Consider the following 20,615-nt stretch of genomic DNA (forward strand, 5'->3'; position numbering starts at 1 on the left):
AAGATATGTAAATCCTATTTTATTTTGTCCATCACACTCATCATTCTAGAAAAGAAAATTATACAGGTATTGAAAAAAAAATTAATGTATAAGAATTAATTAAAAATGTATCGAAAAATAAATTTATCGTACAAGAATTCAATTACATCGAATTTATTCTTAATATATAAAAGTAGATATATAAGTTTATCCACATTACTTTTAAAACATCTTTTTCTTTTTACTAATGTCATATCAACAGCATCGTTTACTTGGCAAAATATTAGAATCAACCACTCAATTTTTGTCAAAATCGACTATTATTTTCAAGTCAGCAAAAAAAAAATACAAAAATTTGTAATAAAATTTGTAACCTACAAAAACATTCAATCCATATCCATATATTTATTATATCTCACCGTTATAAATAACACAATAAATTTATAACTCCAATAATTAATTTGTTAATTTCTATAAATAACTCATTAAATATAATAAATATTCATATTGTAATAATAATATTAATAATCATAATAAATTTTACGTTACAAATATTCAAATTTCATACTATTTCAACTAATTATATAAGTTTCCAATCACTATTCCCAAGAAAAATCTATTTTCGAACTACACAACATTTCAAACTTACTCAATGGAGTATCATTATTTGGACAATATCACCAAACAAAAAGACAATTGATTTCAACTAAAACAAATACAAAAATCAAATCACCAAATAAAAATATCACTTTATACAACTCCAACATCCAATTTTAAACAAAATAGCTTTTAAATTTAACTTTAATTTACATATATTTAATTTAAATTTACAAAATTTATTATATACTATTATTAATTTACTATTAATTTACCGTCCGCGCATCTCATTCTAGTTAATGTTTATGCTTGCAATGCTAAACGCTAACGACAATTTCATTGTTCTGGTATGTTTAGTGCGTTTGTTTCCAAAGCAAATTAATTTATTATCTAAAATTATTAATAAAAATATATTACAAATATGCATATTTGATAAAATTTTAGTTCCCATCCCAAATTTTAATTTCATAACTCCAGCGAAATATAAAATGATAACCTAGCATATAAACTTGTATACATCATAAAGTAGCATGTACGAAAATAATAGTTCACTGTAGCTAACACAAGCTCAGTGAGTTTGCACAATGATGTATGCACAAATTTTACATCCCGGTATTAACGGATGTTTCTTTGATAAAATACAAGAAAATGAATAAAGAAAAATAGCTTATTTTAATCTATTTCTACAGCTACTTGGGCATCAACTAGTATCTGTGGTAGCAAATGACTATCTTTACCCTTCTATGCTTATGTAACTGGCTACTCCAACATTTTCACATGGGAAAATAATACACTGTACACATTCCACCGGAGTCTCTTCCTTGCTTACTTGCGGTTATACCTGAAGATCAAGAACAGCTTCCCCTGCAGGAAATATATATAAGGCGTCATGAACCCTAATTAAAATGCAATCAGTGAGCAATGACAACTACTTCGGCAGCTACTTAGACTCATTTCATGTTCTATTGCAAAATTAAAATGATTCCAGTCAGAAAAGAGTCTCATGCTATGAATTTGAGTGTTGTATGTGCACACTTGTCAGCATGTAACTAAATCCACTCTTTTAAATAAACTTGATTCTTGTCAGCAACAAGCTAAATGTGAAATTTTTTTCGTCAAACTTACCATGCATCCTCTTGACAAATCGTTCAAACTCTCGTAGGTTTTGCTGTTCCATAAGTAATGGACTAAGCCTTAGGTAAGTGAAGGAAGAAAAGTGCCTTCCATCTGGATCATTCATGGGTTTGGCACTATCCAAAGCCTTGTTATAGGTAACTCTGTTTAGGCAAGGAAGTGCATTCTCACCGGCAACTGGTAAGCCAAGATCCCAACCTGCATTCAATACCTGCAATGCACGATAAGACATACAGATTAGGGTTTGTGAACTGCGATAAATCTTAAGCACTAAAACATAGTTCTAAACACAAGCAAGTAATCATAAATATTCTTTATATTCACGAAGAAATTGCTTATACGTACTACTGTACTAGCATAAGAAAAACAAAAGAGAGAGAGAAAAAATTGCTAACTCGTACTTGCCAGACTAATCCCTCAGGGTCAGCGAATGCCTTTGGAAAGACCTCAAGCTGGTTCAATGTGTTTAAGTCGGCACAAGCAATGTTCAAGCTAACTCCATTGCTCTTTAACATTTCCATAATAGCCACATAGCCATCGCGATTACATGGGTTATAATACCCAGCAGTTAATTCAGCAGCATGACTAGCAGTCTTGTACCACCAGTAAATATTTGCCAACTGTAAAGAAATAAGATATATATCAGGACAGACTACAAGGACACAATCCACAAAACACAATCAAACCCACAAAAACTAAAAGAATAACCCTACAAATGGACAAGCATTAATGTTCAGTTAATTGCACAGAAAGAATTCTTTCCCTCCACTTCCTTTTTCCCTCTCATCTCATTTTCTGGTGATTGGCACACTATTGTTTTCTGGTGGCTGTAGATGAAAATTTATACATAGCAATATCGGTCCATAAAACATACTTTTTTGGTCAGTGGTAGGGTGAAGTAATTGGCAAGAATTAATGCAACATTGTGCACAAATGGTGAGAGCGTTGCTTCTTGGAAAGACTTTCTGAGAAAGTTATATTTTCTGGATATGCTGTGAGATGAAAATGGGTTGTCAGAAATCATGTTATGTTCATGTGTAAAGTGGGATGCTTAAAAGCATTGCAAATTAAATACCTCACAGATAAAACTATAACCATATCAATCATGTGATTCCTTATGTTTTAAGACAAAAACATTCTGATACATAATGGTCAACGAAACTTTTTTAAAACTTAGATTACAATTCTGCTTAAAGAGAACCTAGATTACAAGTTCTTCCACATTTTATGAAAAGTTTCATTTTCCTTAACTTACCTTTGCAGCAATGCAGGATCCCTCGAAAGCTAATTTTGCCAGAGAAAGTACCCCGTTTCCATGATCAACTAAAACCTTAGAATACCAATTAAGGAAAAACCTGCCATAGAAGCCATCATAATCACCCCCATCGCAAAAGAAACCTGTTTCGTGTGGCTGAGAATTATAGGTACCCGCATTATCTGGTCCCCTATCCCAAATAGAGTGTCCCCGTGCTTCAGCTGCTTTCTTGAGACTTTTCAACATGTATTGATCATAGCACTGCCCATGAAGTAAGAAAAAATGATGAGCAAAGTGGTGAAAACGATACATAACACGCATCACCGAAAGGATGTCAACAACAGTAGGTGAATAGGAGAGGACAACCACAATCACAGGCCATGTATAATATGTTGTGGCAAGATGTTTTCTGAAGATGAAGTGACCATTAAAATTTAAGAATTTCTTTCCAATGAAAGACAACATAGAATAGCACAAACTAAACATTGCTTATAATCTTAGCCTATTCTAAGAATTTTCGTTCCTAGGAAGTAGGAACATGCCCAGATTTCTCCTCATTCTCTTAAAATCAACAAACTAAAACTCGTCCTCTATGTCAATGGAGGTTGAAAGGCCCTAAAGAAAATGTCAGAAAAACATGTGGACAAGAATAATTAAGGATACTACATATAGCTGAAACCATTTCTTTTGAGCCATGAATTATCTACATCTACAATAACAAAAAAAATCTTATCCGGTATCATAATCGATTCACTCTCTCAACTGGTTCGGATTGTTTGGGGGTGGGGGGAGGAAGGAAGTTCAATATATTGAATAGAATATAATTTGCTTACAACAGCCAAAGATATTTGAGCAAATAAAGCATATGTAACGAAAATTTAAGCCAAAAATGGGAAGACTAAATACATGAAAATATAGTATACTTACGAAAATAATTACCTGGAACTCACCAACACCAGGATATCTCCAACCATGTTTTACAGGACAAGATGGATATCTTAGCTCTCCGCACGGACCAAGTCCAACTTCAATCATAGAGATGAAACTATCCTCAAAATACTCATCAAATTCTACCCGGAAACTTCTCATGAAATCAAAATAGACCTACAAAAATGTTAGATATGAAAGTTATATACCTTAATTTTATAAGCATATCGTAAAATGGAGACTCTGCCTCATACTTTTCCCAAACATGATCCAAATAACTTAGACAGACTTGACTCGCTAAAAAATGTTTTATTTAAAATACTATGCAATGCCTTCACACTTAAAATGACATGATTTAATAATTACTTCAAATCTGGTTGACAATGTCTATAGAGATGTACCCTGTCATTAAACATATATTAGTTATTTCTTACTAATTGTGGTCACTAACAACAAATGGCTCCCCATGGACCAGGGTCAACTACATGGATCAACTGATGCTGCCAATATGCTAATAATAGAAGAAAGAAAAAAGAAATAGTAATGATGATTGTCATGTCAATGTCGTTATTACCTCTAAAGCAGTCCGACCTCTTAATACCCGTTCCTTATCTACTCCCCAAGAAAGACATTCAGGGTTGTGTCTTCCCTCTCTGTCAGTGAAGAAGATATCAGGATTGGTCCTACCAATTTCTGCAACCCAATGGGGCAAAGGAATGCAAACATCATCACCAAAATTGCCTCCACATTCATGAAACGACATCACAACCTGGCCAAGTTTCAACAAAGACAAGTTACTACCTGAGCCAGATTGCAGCAAGATAGAAACTTACAATGATTCAAGTTGCTAATGAAACTCACCTGCAGCTTAAGCTTCAGCTCATGCACCATCTGAAAGAGTCTCTTGTAACCATTCCAATTATACTCTTGTGGAGCATGTGCTTCTACTATTCCCCACCAACAATTAACTGTAACACCATCAACGTTTATTGATTTCAATACTTTCAGCTGCTTTAGTAGACCATCCGGATCAACAAGCTCACACTTTATATTGATCACTCCTAACTGTCAACAATGTAGAGAGAAAATGCTTACTAAACATTAAATTAAGAATTTCTGAATTAGGAAAAAGGAAGATATTTTTGTTTCCTCTCCCATAATAGTTACATAAATTTCCCAAAACAATATACACAAAATGCAGTATGCAGTAGGAACTACTCACTACAAGCATATGAAGAAACCATGATGCAGAAATTTGATGAAATAATGTGGGAAAGAAAGAGAAAAATTAGCTTACCGGTAGCATCACATACACTGGAACATATGGAGTACCGGCCAGATCACGCTCTGATAATCTGCAGGGCAAGTCAATAATCTGCAAAGAAAATGGTGTAAATTGTAAAATCAATGCCAACAGATTTACCAGCTAAAGCCACCATGTTGAATTTATAGGCAAAACTAAAGGGATGACTATGCCTTTTAGGATAATTATATATTGGCCACATAATTACCATATACCTGCTTCTCATGAACAGTATCCATTGAACCACTGCCAACCAAAGGTTGATTGTCTCTCTGTAACTCTCCATCCCCCACCATGGATGTTTGAGACCGGGAACTTGAGGATAGATCATAAGGAGATGGAGTTGGCATGAAAACACCTTTTGTTTGACATGTATTATACTCTAATGAGCTCCTATAGCCAGAAGCAACTCCCCTGATGGAAGCAGATGGAGTTGGTTGTGAAGGCACTGGAGAAGATGGAGTGACAACTGCAGAATTACCACCAGTTGGCCTTTGACCCTGTAAGGTTGAGAAGAAAAGGTCCAATTTGGGTGTTTTCTGAGATTTGTTAAAACTGAAATTTGCAGATACAACAACAGTAATAAGATTTTAAAACATCAAGTACTTTTAGCTTGTCATAGCCAAGAAAACAACTAAGGTACAAGTACTAAGTATAAGTGTCAATGTTTGGTTGTATAATAGTTCTCAGTAATAAAGTCCTTCAAAACATAACGGTCACAAGGAGATTTGAAGGATAAACAATACTCAGGCCATAGTCCACTCATTTATCATGGAAACCACACAAATATACACCAAATCAAACTCCTTCAGAATAAAAAAGTCTAGTTCAGGTCTCACCTGGGATCTTGGAGGAAAAGTAGTGCCATCAGGAAGAACCACCCACCCAGCTTCTCTTGCTAAAGCAGCAATAACATCATTTATGTCTGCTCTAACTCTAAGATTGTAGTTGCCATGCCTGCGAAGCCCTGCCAAGATCTTAGCGGTGATAGCCCTCCGGCGCCTCTCTCTTAGCTTTGTCCGTTCTTTCTCTTCTAGTGGTCTACATCTTCGAGCAGATCCACCTGGGGTTCCAACTTGTTCTTGAAACTGCTGTTGCTGTTGAAAACTGTTGTCACCACCAGCAGTAACTAAACCATTCCCACCATCAATCCCTACCATCTCCGAAGCATTTCCATGATCACCTCCATTTTCCTCTTCATCTCCATCCTCATCATCCTCTTCTTTCACATCCATCTCTATTTCTTCATCATCATCTTCGCTGGTTCCAATAAGCCTCTGCATATCAGTTGCCATAATCCCACTGAACCTTCAGTATCTCAATTCAATTATCTTACTGACTTGTTGATTGCCAATGCAATCAAGAATCACGAATTACATCCAGTTCAAAATCTATGACATTGGGAATTCCACATTCTGCAAAAAGACAAAATCAGCATTAGCACTTCACCAGCAGTACTAAACACGTAGCAAATTTCCCTCCTCTTTAAGCCTTATTAGTTCATACTTCATACTAATACAAAGAACAACAACAACAACCAAGTCTCCCTATGTCTACAATTGTAAAATTTAAATTACTTCATATCACAGTAAAAATAAAAAATAAAACCGCAAACACAATCACACATTACACTTAATTCACCAATTCCATTCCTCAGCTCAGCAGCAAACAATTATCCCCTTTTTTTAAATACATATCTACGAAATTTCGCGTTAATTTCACGAATTCCAGCACGATTTTACCTTCCATCTCGAAATCACAGCTCGATCAACAAAACTCTGGCAAATCCGTCTTCTGCGCGCCAAATTTCGTCAGAACCCCGCCGCGTACAAAAATCGCCGGCGGCCACCGCGGGTTTCCGGTGTGGATCGAAGGAGAAAGGAGGGAATCAGGATCAGGAAGGATCAGATCGAAGGGAAAGAAGACGACAGTGGCGTTCCCGGCAGTGAATTTTCCGGCGAGCGAGTGAAGAGGTGCCGCGCGTGCGAGCAAAAGCATGCGAGGTGTGCACAGGAAACTAGGGTTTCTCCCGCTCGCTCGCTCGTGCCGAGTGTGCGAAGACGAACGTGTTTCGAAATCGTGGCACACGAACGAGTCGCTCGTGTTAATGTTAATCTATACAAGTGAAAACAAGAAAAGAAGAATACAACACGAGAAAAAGCAAAATTAAATAGTAAAATGATTAAAACTCTTCACTTGATGATTGACTTTGTAAACCTATTTCTATTTCCCTTTACCTGTTGACTTCTTGAGATGTCATAAGACTCAATTTAATCTTTATGTTTCCAATAACCAATCAACTTGATCATTGAATATTAAAAAGTTGAATTGGATTCGCAAATTATGTTGGTTCTGCCATCGTCATCCATTAACATAAGGCTTTGTTTTACAATATTTTACATTTTGAAATTAAACATACGATAAAGTATTACTTTCGTCATTAATATTTTGAATTAAATTTTAATTTATTGTTTAACATTTTAAATGTTTTATTTTAGTCTCAAAATATTTTAAACGAGTTTAATATTGTCTCACAATTAAATTTGACACAAACAATTCATATATTTAAAAATTAATATAATATTTAATTTTAATACGTAAGTAAAATTGACTTACCAATAATCAGAAATATAAAAATTTATTAATTATTCAAGCTAAAAATTTAATGATAAGACAACATTGAATTCGTTTTAAATTTTTTGAGGTTAAAATAAGATGTTTGAAACATTAGGTTACATTTAAAAGATAAACTGAGATTGAGACTAAATTAAGTCTCTATATTGTGTTTGGTGCAAAATGTACTAGATTGAGTTGTGTCTTAGTATTATGTTTGGTTTAAGATAAATATGGAGATTGAAGGGTAGATTTGAAATTTGAAAAGCTAAATGAAGGTATTTTTGAGAAAAAAATTTATTAAGGTTTTAGTTTCTGTCTTAAAAAATTTTAGTCTCCAATGTTTTCACTTTTTGGAGGTACTGAAGTGACTAAAATTTTGTGTCTCAAAGCTAAAATTTTTTAGTTCTAGTCTCTGGCTACCAAACATAATAATGAGTTCTACTCTTCCAATTTCAGTCTCAGTCTCTAAAAATAAACATTACCTTCGGTAGCGTTTGTTTTTATGTACTAGGACAAAGACTGAGAGACTAGGACTCATAATATGTTTGTTGATCCAGAAATTGGTACTAAAATTTTAGTCTCTGTCTCTAAATTTCAGTATTTCAATACCTCCAAAAAATGAAAATACAGAAAAATGAAATTTTTGGAAACAAAAACTAAAACTTTAATAACATTTTATACCTAAAATACCCCTATTAAAATTAATTATTTCAACTTTATTATTTGTGCAAATTAAATTAGAGTTTCATTATTATTTTAGTATCTGTCTCCCACTTTACACCAAACACAATACTGAGACTTATTTCAACCTTTATCTCTCAGTCTTTGTCTCTCAGTCTCAGTCTCTCAATTTTTGTCTCTTTTCCAAACATTACCTTAGAGACTAAACTAAGATTTGTTTCAAATATTGGAGACCAAAATAGTATTTTATCCTAAAAAAAGGTATGTATTCATACCCTGACCCAAAAACATAGTCAGACACAAAACAAATAAAACCTAGTGGGGTATGATCTACACTTACCCAACCTTTTGGAGATCGGGATGGCAACATGAGTCTAGCCCTACTTATTTTAATAAATAACTAACCCATAAGATATCTTCCACTCATCTAGAAGGGAGATCTCAACAATTTTTCTAGAAAAAGGGAACTGCTACCTACCCTCAAAGGTGAAACTACTCTAAAAGGTGGTTATATATTCTACTATAAATACACTGACACCTTTTGATAAATTTCGAACCCAATTTACTAAAAACCCTTGCTAACTTAAGTATCGGAGTCCCTTGCAGGTACTACTCACACCTCCTTACGAGAAATTTGAACGGCGGCACCTTGGCACTAATAGAAGTCAGATGCTACCCAAAAGGAGCTTAGACCTCACGTTCAGGTCTAAAGCAATTCAGTTTCAGGTAACACTCAAAACATTGGCATTGTTGTTGCGAACCTGAAAGTCTACACCTTATTATGGCAGACGAGCATCTTGAACACGGACATACAACATCTGAATTAGAACCAAAACCTCACAACAATGACCGAGCACTCATGATTCCTCCAAGACATGATAGATCAAGTGACCCTAATGGGGAAGGGACATCGGAAAACTCTCAACCCAAAAGAATCAATTCAGAAATACATCCACCAGAAAATGAGGAATCCGTGCACCCAACAGAAATTATGGGCTTATACACGGGCATCACGGCCAATTAGAGCAACTTGAGCAGGAGATAAAGCGACAAAGAGAAGCAAAAATGATTTGCGAAGGGAAGTGCGACAACGAAAAGAATTAGAGGAAAAATTGCTGAAATTAGAAGCCGACCTTCGAAATCGGAGCAACCATGCGGATCGAGAGGAAAGTCTTTTTTGAGAAAAAGATCCATTCATAGACGAGATCATGCGCGCTAAGGTTCCTAGGAACTTAAAAGTCCCGACATAGAACTCTTTGATGGAACGACCGACCCGAGACACCATCTCAGTAACTTTAAAAGTCGGATGTATCAGGCTAATGCGTCCGATACGACCAATTGCAAAGCTTTTCCGATGACGCTAACCAAAGCGGCGATGAAATGGTTTGATAGCTTACCACCTAGGTAGGTGACTTGTTTTGACGATCTTGTAAGAAAGTTCCTCACTCAATTTTCAATTCAGAAGGACAATATCAAGCACGCCCCTGGTCTCCTGGGGGTCAAACAAGAAGTCGAAAAAACTCTTCGAGCTTATATGGAAAGATTCAACAAAGCTTGCTTGAAAATTCATAGTCTACCTAGAAAAGCTGTAATAATGGGACTAGTCAACGGCCTCCGAGAAGGCCCGTTTTTCCAATCTAATCAAAGCAACATCCGAATTTCGTGTACGAAGTATAGGAGTGAACAGAAAAATACACCAACATGAAAGAGAAATCCTTACTTAGAGAATTAATTCCAAGACAAAATTTACCTTATCAATTTCGGGACAAGGAGAAGAAGACAAAGAAAAAAGACGAGTGCAGTTCGGACAAACCTATAAGGTATCATAATTATACTCCTTTGCGAGTTTTTCTTGTTGACATCTACAAGGAGATCTGCCACACCAAAAAGCTTCCATCTCCTCGTCCCATAAAAAATAAGCCCAGCATTGATGCACTGGTAGACTCAACTTCAGGCTACAAATACTTGTCCTTTATGGATGCGTATTCGAGATACAACCAAATCCTGATGTAGAAGTCGAACCAAGAGAAGACCTCTTTCATCACCCTAAAAGCCAACTGTTACTATGTGATGATGCCTTTTGGATTGAAAAATGTTGGAGCTACATATCAACGGTTGATGAACAAGGTATTTTTCTCTCACCTTGAAAAATTAATGGAAGTGTACGTACTTGTCAAAACCAAAGAGGACGTCCACCTTTTGACAGACTTAGCTGAGGTATTCAACACAATCAGAGAGCACGGGATGAGACTGAATCCCTCAAAGTGCACCTTCGCAGTAAAAGCCGAAAAGCTCTCAAGTTTCAGGCTCACCCAAAAGGGCATTGAGGCAAACCCGGACAAATACAAAACAATACTTGAGATGAAAAGCCTGACTTGTCTCAAAGAAGTTCAATAATTAAATGGAAGGCTAGCAGCCTTATCCAGGTCCTTGGCAGGGTCGGCCCTAAAGTCTCTACCCCTATTCTCAATACTCAAGAAAGGTTGTCATTTAAATAGACTTAGGAGTGTGAGCAAGCCTTTCAAGACTATAAAAAATTTCTGAGTCAGCCGCCAATCCTCACCCGCCCTGTCCCAAGAGAAGAGCTCATATTGTATTTGGCAGTTGCAAGTAAGGCTATAGATTTTGCTCTCGTCCGAGAAGATGAAAACAGACAGCAACCGATTTATTTTTTCAGCAAAATCCTGCAGGGACATAGCTAAACTATCAAAAGATAGAGAAGTTCGCGTATGTGGTTGTCCTCACCTCTAGAAGGCTCTGAGCTTATTTCCAGGCTCATACCATAAAAGTTCAAACTAATCATCCCATGAAGCATATCCTCCAGAAGACGGATATTGCAGGTCGGATGCTACAACGGGAAATAGAGTTGTCCAAGTTTGACTTAAAGTATGAAACTCAAATGACAATTAAATTCCAATACCTGGCCAAATTTTTGGCAGAATACACGGAAGCACTAGGGAACCCTACGGCTTAGAACTTATATGTAGATGGATCATTCAACAAAGATGGAAGTGAGGCAGGAATCATTCTGGAAAATGAAGAAGGAACTTGGATAGAGCTTTCATTGAAATTTGAGTTTCTGACTTCCAATAATCAAGTAGAGTGTGAAGCCATGCTTGCTAGCTTAAAGCTGGCCAAAGAAGTCGGAGTAGTAAAATTAATAGTGTTCAGTGATTCTTAAGTAATAACTTCTCAAGTGAATGGGACTTACCAAGCTAAAGATCCTAACATGAAAAAATACTTAGAAGAAATACTTGAACAATTAACTTATTTCCCAGATGTAGAGGTCCGACACATAGTTCAAAAATCCAATATCCGAGCTGATGCCGTCTCCAAATTGGCCAGCACCAAGTTAGGGAGCAACAATAAGAGCTTCATCCAAGAAACTCTCCACGCACTATCAGTGGCCAAGAAAGTCAATAAGTCGGACACACTGGTTATCTCCAATCTAAACTTAGGTTGGATGGCCCCTATTATCGAATATCTCAAATTCGATATCATCCCAAAAGAAGAAAGGAAAGTAAGGAGGCTTATAAGAGAAGCACAAAACTACACATTGGTTCACAATGTTTATATAAAAGAGGAGTATCTACACCTTTATTAAAGTGCGTCCCTACCTCCATGACTAATGAAATCTTAGAGGAAGTCTACAGCAGCATATGCGAAAACCACCTAAGAACATGGTCACTAGCCAAGAAAGTGATTAAAGCTGGCTTCATTTGACCGATCTTATAAAGAGAAGCAGAAGGGAAGCAGCTAACTACGTCAAAAAATGCTCGCCTCGCCAAAAGCATGCTAATTTTCATGTGGCACCTCCAAAAGAGCTCATTAGCATCACTTCACCTTAGCCATTTGCAAAATAGAGTTTAGACCTCCTCGGACCATTCCCACATCTACGACAAGTAAAATACCTTATAGTAGAAATTGATTATTTCACCAAGTGGATCGAGGCAGAACCTCTGGCAACTATTACAGCTCAAAGAAGTCGGAATTTCTTCAAGAACATCGTCACCTAGTCTGGAATTCCACATTCCATCACCACAGAAAATGGAACTCAGTTTACCGACTCACGATTCCGAAGTTTGGTGGCAAATCTTAAAATTAAGAACCGATTTACGTTGGTAGAGTACTCTCAGGCCAACAGACAAGCAGAAGCTGCAAATAAATTCATATTGGCTGGATTGAAGTGACGACTACAAGATGCAAAGAGAGCATGGGCAAAAGAACCCCCTCAAGTCTTGTGGGTATATCGGATAACTCCCCACTCAACAACTAGAGAATCTCCTTTTCAACTTGCTTACAGCATAGAAGCCACGATCTTTATAGAAGTCAATGAAGAATCACCAAGGATGATATTCTACGATAAAGTAGGAAATGTTCGAGTTCAAAAGGAAGAGAGTATACACCTACTCGACCTTTTGGAGATCAGGACGGCAACGTGAGTCTAGCCCTACTTATCTTTATAAATAACTAACCCCTGATATATCTCCTACTCATTTAGAAAGGAGATTGGTGCGGAATTTACAACCACAAACTAACCGGCAAGTGCACCGGGTCGTACCAAGTAATACCTCAGGTGAGTGAGGGTCGATTCCATGAGGATTGATGGATTAAGCAACAATGGTTAAATGATTTACTTAGTTAGACAAACAGAAAATAGTGTTTGAGAGTTCAAAAAAACATTAAACAGAAGACAGACAAATAAATAAGTTGGGAATAAAATATGGAGAAAGCAGTTAAGACTTCAGAGTTATCTATTTTCAGATTGAATTTTCTTCTTAATTTATTTTAATCATGCAAGATTTAATTCATGGCAAACTATATGTGACTAGACCCTAATTCCTTAGACCTTTCTAGTCTCCTCTAAAATTTATTAACCACCAATTCCTTGGTCAATTAATTCCGATTAGGGGGTGAAGTTTAATTCTAGTTATTATGCCACAAAAATTCTAATTACCCAAATATAAGAGGATTATGTGTCACGTATCCCGTTAAGTCCAGATAATTAACATTTAGGAGAAATTGTTTTCAAGCTGTTGTTCAGTGAAGAGCTTTTCCAAGTTATACAAGAACTTAATTAGAAAAAGGGTCATACTTCCGTTCCACCCAAATTCATAAAATAAAGAACGAAAATAATTCGTGAAATATAAATTAGTACATGAATTAAAATGGAAAAATAATAGTATTAATCCATACAATAGACAGAGCTCCTAACCTTAACAGTGGAGGTTTAGTTGCTCATGGTTCAGAGTGGAAAACTAGGATTGTAAATTGGGTTGAGGTAGAATGAAAAGTGAACTAATGTTGGAATCCCCCCAGAAGAGAAGTTTCTTTTCTCTTTTATATCTAATCCTAATTAATTTAAAATCTATTTTCTAAAACTAAATAATATCTTTTCCTATTTTTAAATAAAATAAAATTTAAATCAGAATTAATAGGCATCAGCATTTTCTGCATTTTCTGCATGTGGCGCATGTCACGCGTACGCGTCGCTGTGCAACTTCGCTTTTCACGCGTATGCGTCAGGTACGCGCACGCGTCACCATGGAAAGCTCCAAATCACGCGCACGCGTCAGGTACGCACACGCGTCGCTCCTCGCTGTCATCTCCTTTAATTCTTGTGCTGATTCCATTTGTGCAAGCTTCCTCTCCATCCTTTAAGCCATTCCTGCCCTATATGGTCTTCTTCTCTTTTTCTGTGGAAGCTCCATCAAATCCAACTAAATGCTACCTAAAATAAACAGAATTATACAAGACTCAAAGTAGCATCCATAGTGGCTAAAAGATAATTAATTCTTGATTAAACTCAATAAATTAAATGCAAATTCACTAGAAAAAGATAGGAAAGATGCTCACGCATCACAACACCAAACTTGAATTGTTGCTTGTCCTCAAGCAACCAAACTAATATAGGCTTAGGATGTGAATTTGCATGAGAATGAGAGTTCGATTAAGCTCATGTCTCTTCTTATAGTGGGGTTTACAGCTGCAATCTTGAATAGTTTTGGCATCTCACTCTCCTTTGAATCAGAGGAATGTCAATGTCATTCGGAATTAGAATCCAGATAATATTATGAATTCTCTGATCTTTTGTGACTCAATTTAACCCTTGAACACAACAAATTTTCTTTGATTCTCTTTTCTTTGGTACTTTGCACCTTGAGCCTAGCCGTGGCTTTAAATGTTTTGTCTCAAGCTTCACTTGACACAGAAACACCACAAGCACTTAACTGGGAAACTCTTTTGAAGTTTTGATTTTTCTTTCAGCTACTCCTAGACAGTGGTGCTCAAAGCCTTTGGCATACTCTGCTAATTGTAATTTATCTCGACTCTAAATGTTTTGTCTCAAGGATTACTTGACACAAGAACACCACAAGCATATGACTAGGGAAACAACTCTTTGAGCTTTTAATCATGTCTGACCTCCCTAGTCATTGATGCTCAGAGCCTTGGACCTTGCTTTTTGTATCCTTTTTTTTTTGCTGTTTCTTTTGCTTCAAAGATTAAATTTTTGTTTATTTCAGAGAAGTCATAATAATTCTATAAATTCCTGTTCCTTATACATCAACATTCTTTGATTCAAATTTAAATATACCCTATTCATGTCATGCATTCAGAGTCACAGAAAATACCACCACATTTGAATAAATGAGACTACTCTAAAAAAAATTAAACTCAATTTCCCATGCATTACATCCCATTTTTCTTCTTTTTTAATTTATTTCAAGCTCAGTGGGTAAATGAGACATCTTTCAGAATTAAAGCAACTAATAGAAATTTTGAAAATAACAGAACTAAACTAGAACCTATGAATCTAACTAATAAAGGATCATGCAATAAACGAGACAAAATAGCATAAAACCGGAACATAACATAGTAAGAGCGGGAGGGAATATAGAATGAAAGGAATTCAACCACCTCAGTTATCCTAGTGGTCGTGCTCCTCCGTAAAGATGATTTGCCTCCCTTTGGTCCCATAGAAAAGCCATAAGCGAAGCGACAACACCAAACTTAAAGGTTTGCTTATCCTCAAGCAAAGAAGAACTGAAAACAGAGAGGGGCATAAAAAAAGACATAAAAAAATAGTATGCTGAAAGAAGAATAAAAGGATAAAAGAACAAGAGAGAATTAGGATTGGGGGGTGGATGATTTGAAATCAGGCGCTGAGGGGTTTAATTTGGGCGTCGCATGCGACGCGTACGCGTGGATGGCTAGGATGAGAAAATGACGCGTATGCGTCAGGGACGCGTACGTGTGATGGGGCGTGTGCGCCCAGCACAGTTCCAGCCCCACACCATCATAACTCTCTGTCCAAACACTCATTTATGCCGATTGGTAAGGTCACGCATACGCGTGGGGGACGCGTACGCGTGGACTGGTGAAAATGCAAGCGACGCGCACGTATGAATGACGCATACGCGTGAGCTCGCTTGTGCACTTGGCACGCCACCAGCACCACTCTTGCCCAACTCTCTGTTTAATTTTATTTTTCTCGCACACACATATGACGCGTACGCGTCAGCGACGCTTGCGCGTTGTGTGCTCATTTTTTTTTTCCGAAGTGTTTGGTTTCTGTTCTAAAATAGCTGTATGATCAGAAAAATAGTAAAAACTCAATAAAAATCAAATAAGTAAGAAAATTACTACTACGAAAATTAACTAAGGATACGAAATTATCGGGTTGCCTCCCGACAAGCACTTCTTTACCGTCACTAGCTTGACGGTTAGCTCCTCTAAGGAGAAGGATCATAGGGGCTCAGCTCTCCACCCCTTACTTTGAACTTCTTTCCTGTGTCTCCATAAAGTAGCTCAATATGCTCCAGAGAGAGGATTCTGTTTACTGTATAAATCCACACTAGATTGCTAGTCAACACCACTTTCATTCCTGGGGAGAAACCTTCAGTGGAGATCTTTTTGTTTCTCCATCATCTGGGTACTTTCTTCTTTTTGGGAACCTCCTCCTTGGTGGATGATGCATTCCCGACACCAAACTTAGGTTTGATGTCAAGAGGAATTTTATTTATTGTCACCAAAGGAGATTTGAGCTGCAGATTCTGCTGTCCGTCATCAGGGGATTCTTGAAGGTTTGGATCAATAAGCTCAGTCTGCATGCACCTCTCTTCTTCACCTGCTGAATGTATATATTTGAAGACATGAAAGTCCAGTTGCTCATTATGCACTCTAAGCACTAATTCACCCACTTCTACATCAATTAGAGCTCTCCCAATGGCTAGAAAAGGTCTTCCTAGGATTATAGAGGCATTCTCATCCTTCCCTGTGTCAAGAATCACAAAATCTGCTGGGAGGAAGAATTTACCCACTTTGATCAAGATATTCTCCACTAATCCGTATGCAGGCTTCATAGATTTGTCTGCCATCTATAATGTTATCTTTGTGGGTTGTTGATATGTGAGCATCTTTCCTATCTTTTCCTAGTGAATTTGCATGTAATTTGTTGAGTTTAATTAAGAATTAATTATATTTTAGCCACTATGGATGCTATTTTGAGTTTTGTGCAATACTGTTTATTTTAGGTAGCATTCGGCGAAATTTGATGGAGTTTCTGCAGCACAAGAATAAAAGGAGATGGCAGCAAGGAGCGACGCGTACGCATGAATTGAAGATTTACTCAGCGATGCGAGCGCGTGACTGACGTGTCCGCATGACTCGCGAAAAGGACCAACGACGCGTACGCGTGACTGACGCGTACGCGTGACATGCGCCACGTGCAAGAAACGCAGAAAAACGCTGGGGGCGATTTATGGGCTGTTTTGACCCAGTTTTTAGCCTAGAAAATACAGATTAGAAGCTGCAAAATGGACGAAACAAGTGGTCCCTATCCATCCATTGAAGACTTGATTATTTAAATTAATTCGAATTTAAATTCAAATTTGAATTCTAGGAAAAGATATTATTTTAATTTTGAAAATTAGATTATAAATTTATTAGAATTAGTTATAAAAGGGAGAAACTTTCCTTCCTTTGGAGAGGTCCCGGGGAGGATCCCATTCCATCCCAATTTACAATCCGTATTTTCTCTTAACCATGAGCAACTAAACCTCCACTGTTAAGGTTAGGAGCTCTGTCTATTGTATGGATTGATACTATTATTTTTCTATTTTAATTCATATTTTGATTTATATTTAAGAATTGTTTTTGTTCTTTATTTTATGAATTTGGGTGGAACGGAAGTATGATCCTCTTTCTAAATGCGTTCTTGTATAACTTGGAAAAGCTCTTTACTTGAACAACAGCTTGAAAACATATTCTCCTAAATTTCTAATTTATCTGGATTTAATAGGATACGTGACATATAATCCTTTTATGTTTGGGTAATTAGGATTTCTGTGGCATATAACTAGAATTGAACTTCACCCCCTAATTAGAATTAATTGACCAAGGAATTGACTATTAATGAATTTTAGAGGAGACTAGAAAGGTCTAAGGAATTAGGGTCTAGTCACATATAGTTGCCATAAATTAGATCTTACATGATTAAAATAAAATAATAAGAAAAGTCAATCCGGAAAATAGATAACTCTGAAACCTTAAATGTTTCTTCATATTTTATTCCTCACCTATTCACCTGCCTGTCTTCAAACTCTTCTTTATTTTTTAATGCTTTTAAGCTTCCAAACACTATTTTCTGCTTGTCTAACTAATCCTATCAAACACTATTGTTGCTTAATCCATCAATCCTCGTGGGATTGACCCTTACTCACGTAAGTTATTACTTGGTACGACTCGGTGCACTTGCTGGTAAGTTTGTGGGTTATAAATTTCGCACCAAGTTTTTGTCGCCGTTGTCAGGGATTGACTGTGATTAACAACTATTAGTTGTCTATTTTTATTTTATTTCCATTTTATTTTTGTTTTTTTTCCGTTTCCTTCCATTACTTTTTTTTATTTTTTTATATATTCTATTAGTTTTGTTTTATTTTTGTCTTTAAATTTTAAAAAAAATTAAATAAATAAAATAGCACTAATATTTTTCTTAATTTCTGAAATTAAATTTGTTGTTTACTAGTTAGTTTTTTTTTTTTCTTATTTTAATTCTTAGAATTCTGTTCTTTCTTCCTTGCTTTCCTGTTTACCACATGGTGTGTTTAATCTTTTTTAGTGTTTTGTGCTAAGAAAAAATAATGGAGAGAGATCATATGGTTACTACTCACACCCGAGTAGTGATTCATATCGTTATGAATGGGGGAACTACCCAAATTTTGGTTGGCAAAGTCAAAACCAAAGAAACTTCAGTGCTCCATATTCCAACTATCAAAAACCACCATCTCCATATTCATACCAAGAACCACCACCTCTCTATCCATATCAAGAACCATCATCTTTCTACCCATACCAGGAGCCACTATCTCCCTATCCATACCAAGACCCATCATCTTTTTACACTTATCAAGAACCATCACCTCCTCTTTATTCATTTCAAATACCATCAGATCTTGAGCCTCTCGTGAAAGAATTCTTACAGGATATAAAGACAAATGTCAAAAATATAGAGAAGCATGTGTAGTCGATTATCAAGTCACAGGAAGAGGAGCAAGCAAATTCCTTCCCAAGAAATATAATACAAGATCCTATAGAAGAAAGTGAAGAAATCAATTAAAAGAGTTTATACTCCAGTGAACTAGAGAACTTTCCATCCTCACACATAGAAGAAGAGAAAGATGCAAAAACAAAGGAGGAAGATGCACCCACAAAGGAGAAAGATGCATAACCTCACATGCCCTTGGTAAGCAATGAAGAAGAGATTGAATTAGAAGACAACTACCAAGAGGAAGAGGTTGAAATTGAGGAAGCTTGCAAAGAAGTGGAAGAATTTAAAGAAGAACACAAGGGAGTGGAGCTTGCAAGACCTCTCCCAAAGCATCACCATCCAATACAACATTCAAGTGGGTGAAATTCCTATCCTTAACCTTTATGTTTCCACTTGAAAATATGGGCTACTGGAGACGGATGGTCAACTTAGAGCTCTTTGTGGCATTAAGAGTAAGAGGAAGATGGTTAGTGGTAAGAGTTTTCAAGCAAGGTTCAATATGGTTGCATGCTCCAAATTGAAGTGCAAGAATTGGTGTAGAGCTCAATTGAATGGGTCTAGAAGGTTGTTTGGATGTCTTTGTGAGAATTTAGATCAATTGCCACCCGGTGGGAACAATGGTGATCCACAAGAAGACGGGTGTAAAAGCAAGGTTTGGGACCCTGGAATTCATTCTCACAATCAACACTATTGGGGCCTTGTCACTTGCTTCAACTTGCTCGAAGGAGTTATGCGCCTAGTTTGGAATCCCAGTGGCCATTTGATTAACAAACATTGGTGGAGACTCTTGGATCAGTACAAGCACAAGCCACCATGACAAGGAGCTCACCACATGTCCAACTTAAGGACTTTAACTAAAAGTGCTTGGTGGGAGACAACCCACCGTGGTATGATCGTTCTTTTTCATCCTTAGCTATTTTTCGTAGTAGTAGTTTTCTTAGTTATTTTATTTTTATTCAGTTCTTACTAATTTTCTGATCATGCAGCTATGTTCTTCCAGGAACTGAACACCTCAAGCTATATTTCAAAAAAAAAAAAGAAGGCAGGGGAGGCACACGACGCGCAAGCGTCATTGACGCGAACGCGTCAATCATGTGTGCTTGAAAAATGAAAATTGACAGAGAGTTGCGCGGGAGTGGCGCTGGACTCATGCCTTTAGCAAAAATGATCCCACGCATTTGTGTCGTTTGTTATTTTCGCCATTCACGCGAGCGCATCACCGACGCGAACGCGTGACCTACAAATTCGACGTAAAAGAATGTTTGAGCAGAGAGTTGTGCTGGCTTGGGGCAAGAAGTGTGCTAAAAGCATAAATTTGGTCACGCAGACGCGTGACTGACGCGTTCGCATCAGTTGCACATATGGCCATCCACGCGAACGCGTGCATGACGCGCGCGCGTCGAATGAAAATTTGGTGCCCAAGCCATGCGGACAGAAAGTCGCGCAGGCGCGTGGCTGGCTTCGCGCAAATCGCTCAAAACCCAGAACACGCGGACGCGTGCCTAACGCTTACGCGTCATTATGAAAAATTCGCGACCCACGCGAACGCGTGCCGTATGCGAACGCGTCGCTTG

At 37.0% G+C, this 20,615-nt stretch overlaps 1 protein-coding gene across 6 annotated transcripts; it reads right to left on the reverse strand.

The window, feature by feature from the left end:
• Window positions 1,055-7,407, reverse strand: LOC107634998 (beta-amylase 7). 6 transcript variants are annotated; one of them, XM_016338356.2, is made up of 11 exons: window positions 6,938-7,393; window positions 6,035-6,610; window positions 5,411-5,695; window positions 5,190-5,267; window positions 4,754-4,957; window positions 4,467-4,661; window positions 3,893-4,069; window positions 2,966-3,226; window positions 2,112-2,330; window positions 1,702-1,921; window positions 1,055-1,440 (listed from the first exon to the last, which is right to left on the reverse strand). In XM_016338356.2, the coding sequence occupies exons 2-11, from the start codon at window positions 6,488-6,490 to the stop codon at window positions 1,412-1,414; spliced, it is 2,124 nt and encodes a 707-aa protein (XP_016193842.1). In that variant the 5' UTR covers window positions 6,491-6,610; window positions 6,938-7,393; the 3' UTR covers window positions 1,055-1,411. The 6 variants fall into 6 exon arrangements, with proteins under 6 accessions (XP_016193842.1, XP_020977413.1, XP_016193843.1 ...); XM_021121754.1 differs by having other exon boundaries at window positions 3,905-4,069; window positions 5,411-5,734; XM_016338357.2 differs by having other exon boundaries at window positions 3,905-4,069; window positions 6,938-7,388.

This window comes from Arachis ipaensis, chromosome B04 (assembly GCF_000816755.2).
Source record: "Arachis ipaensis cultivar K30076 chromosome B04, Araip1.1, whole genome shotgun sequence".
Lineage (NCBI taxonomy): Eukaryota > Viridiplantae > Streptophyta > Magnoliopsida > Fabales > Fabaceae > Arachis > Arachis ipaensis.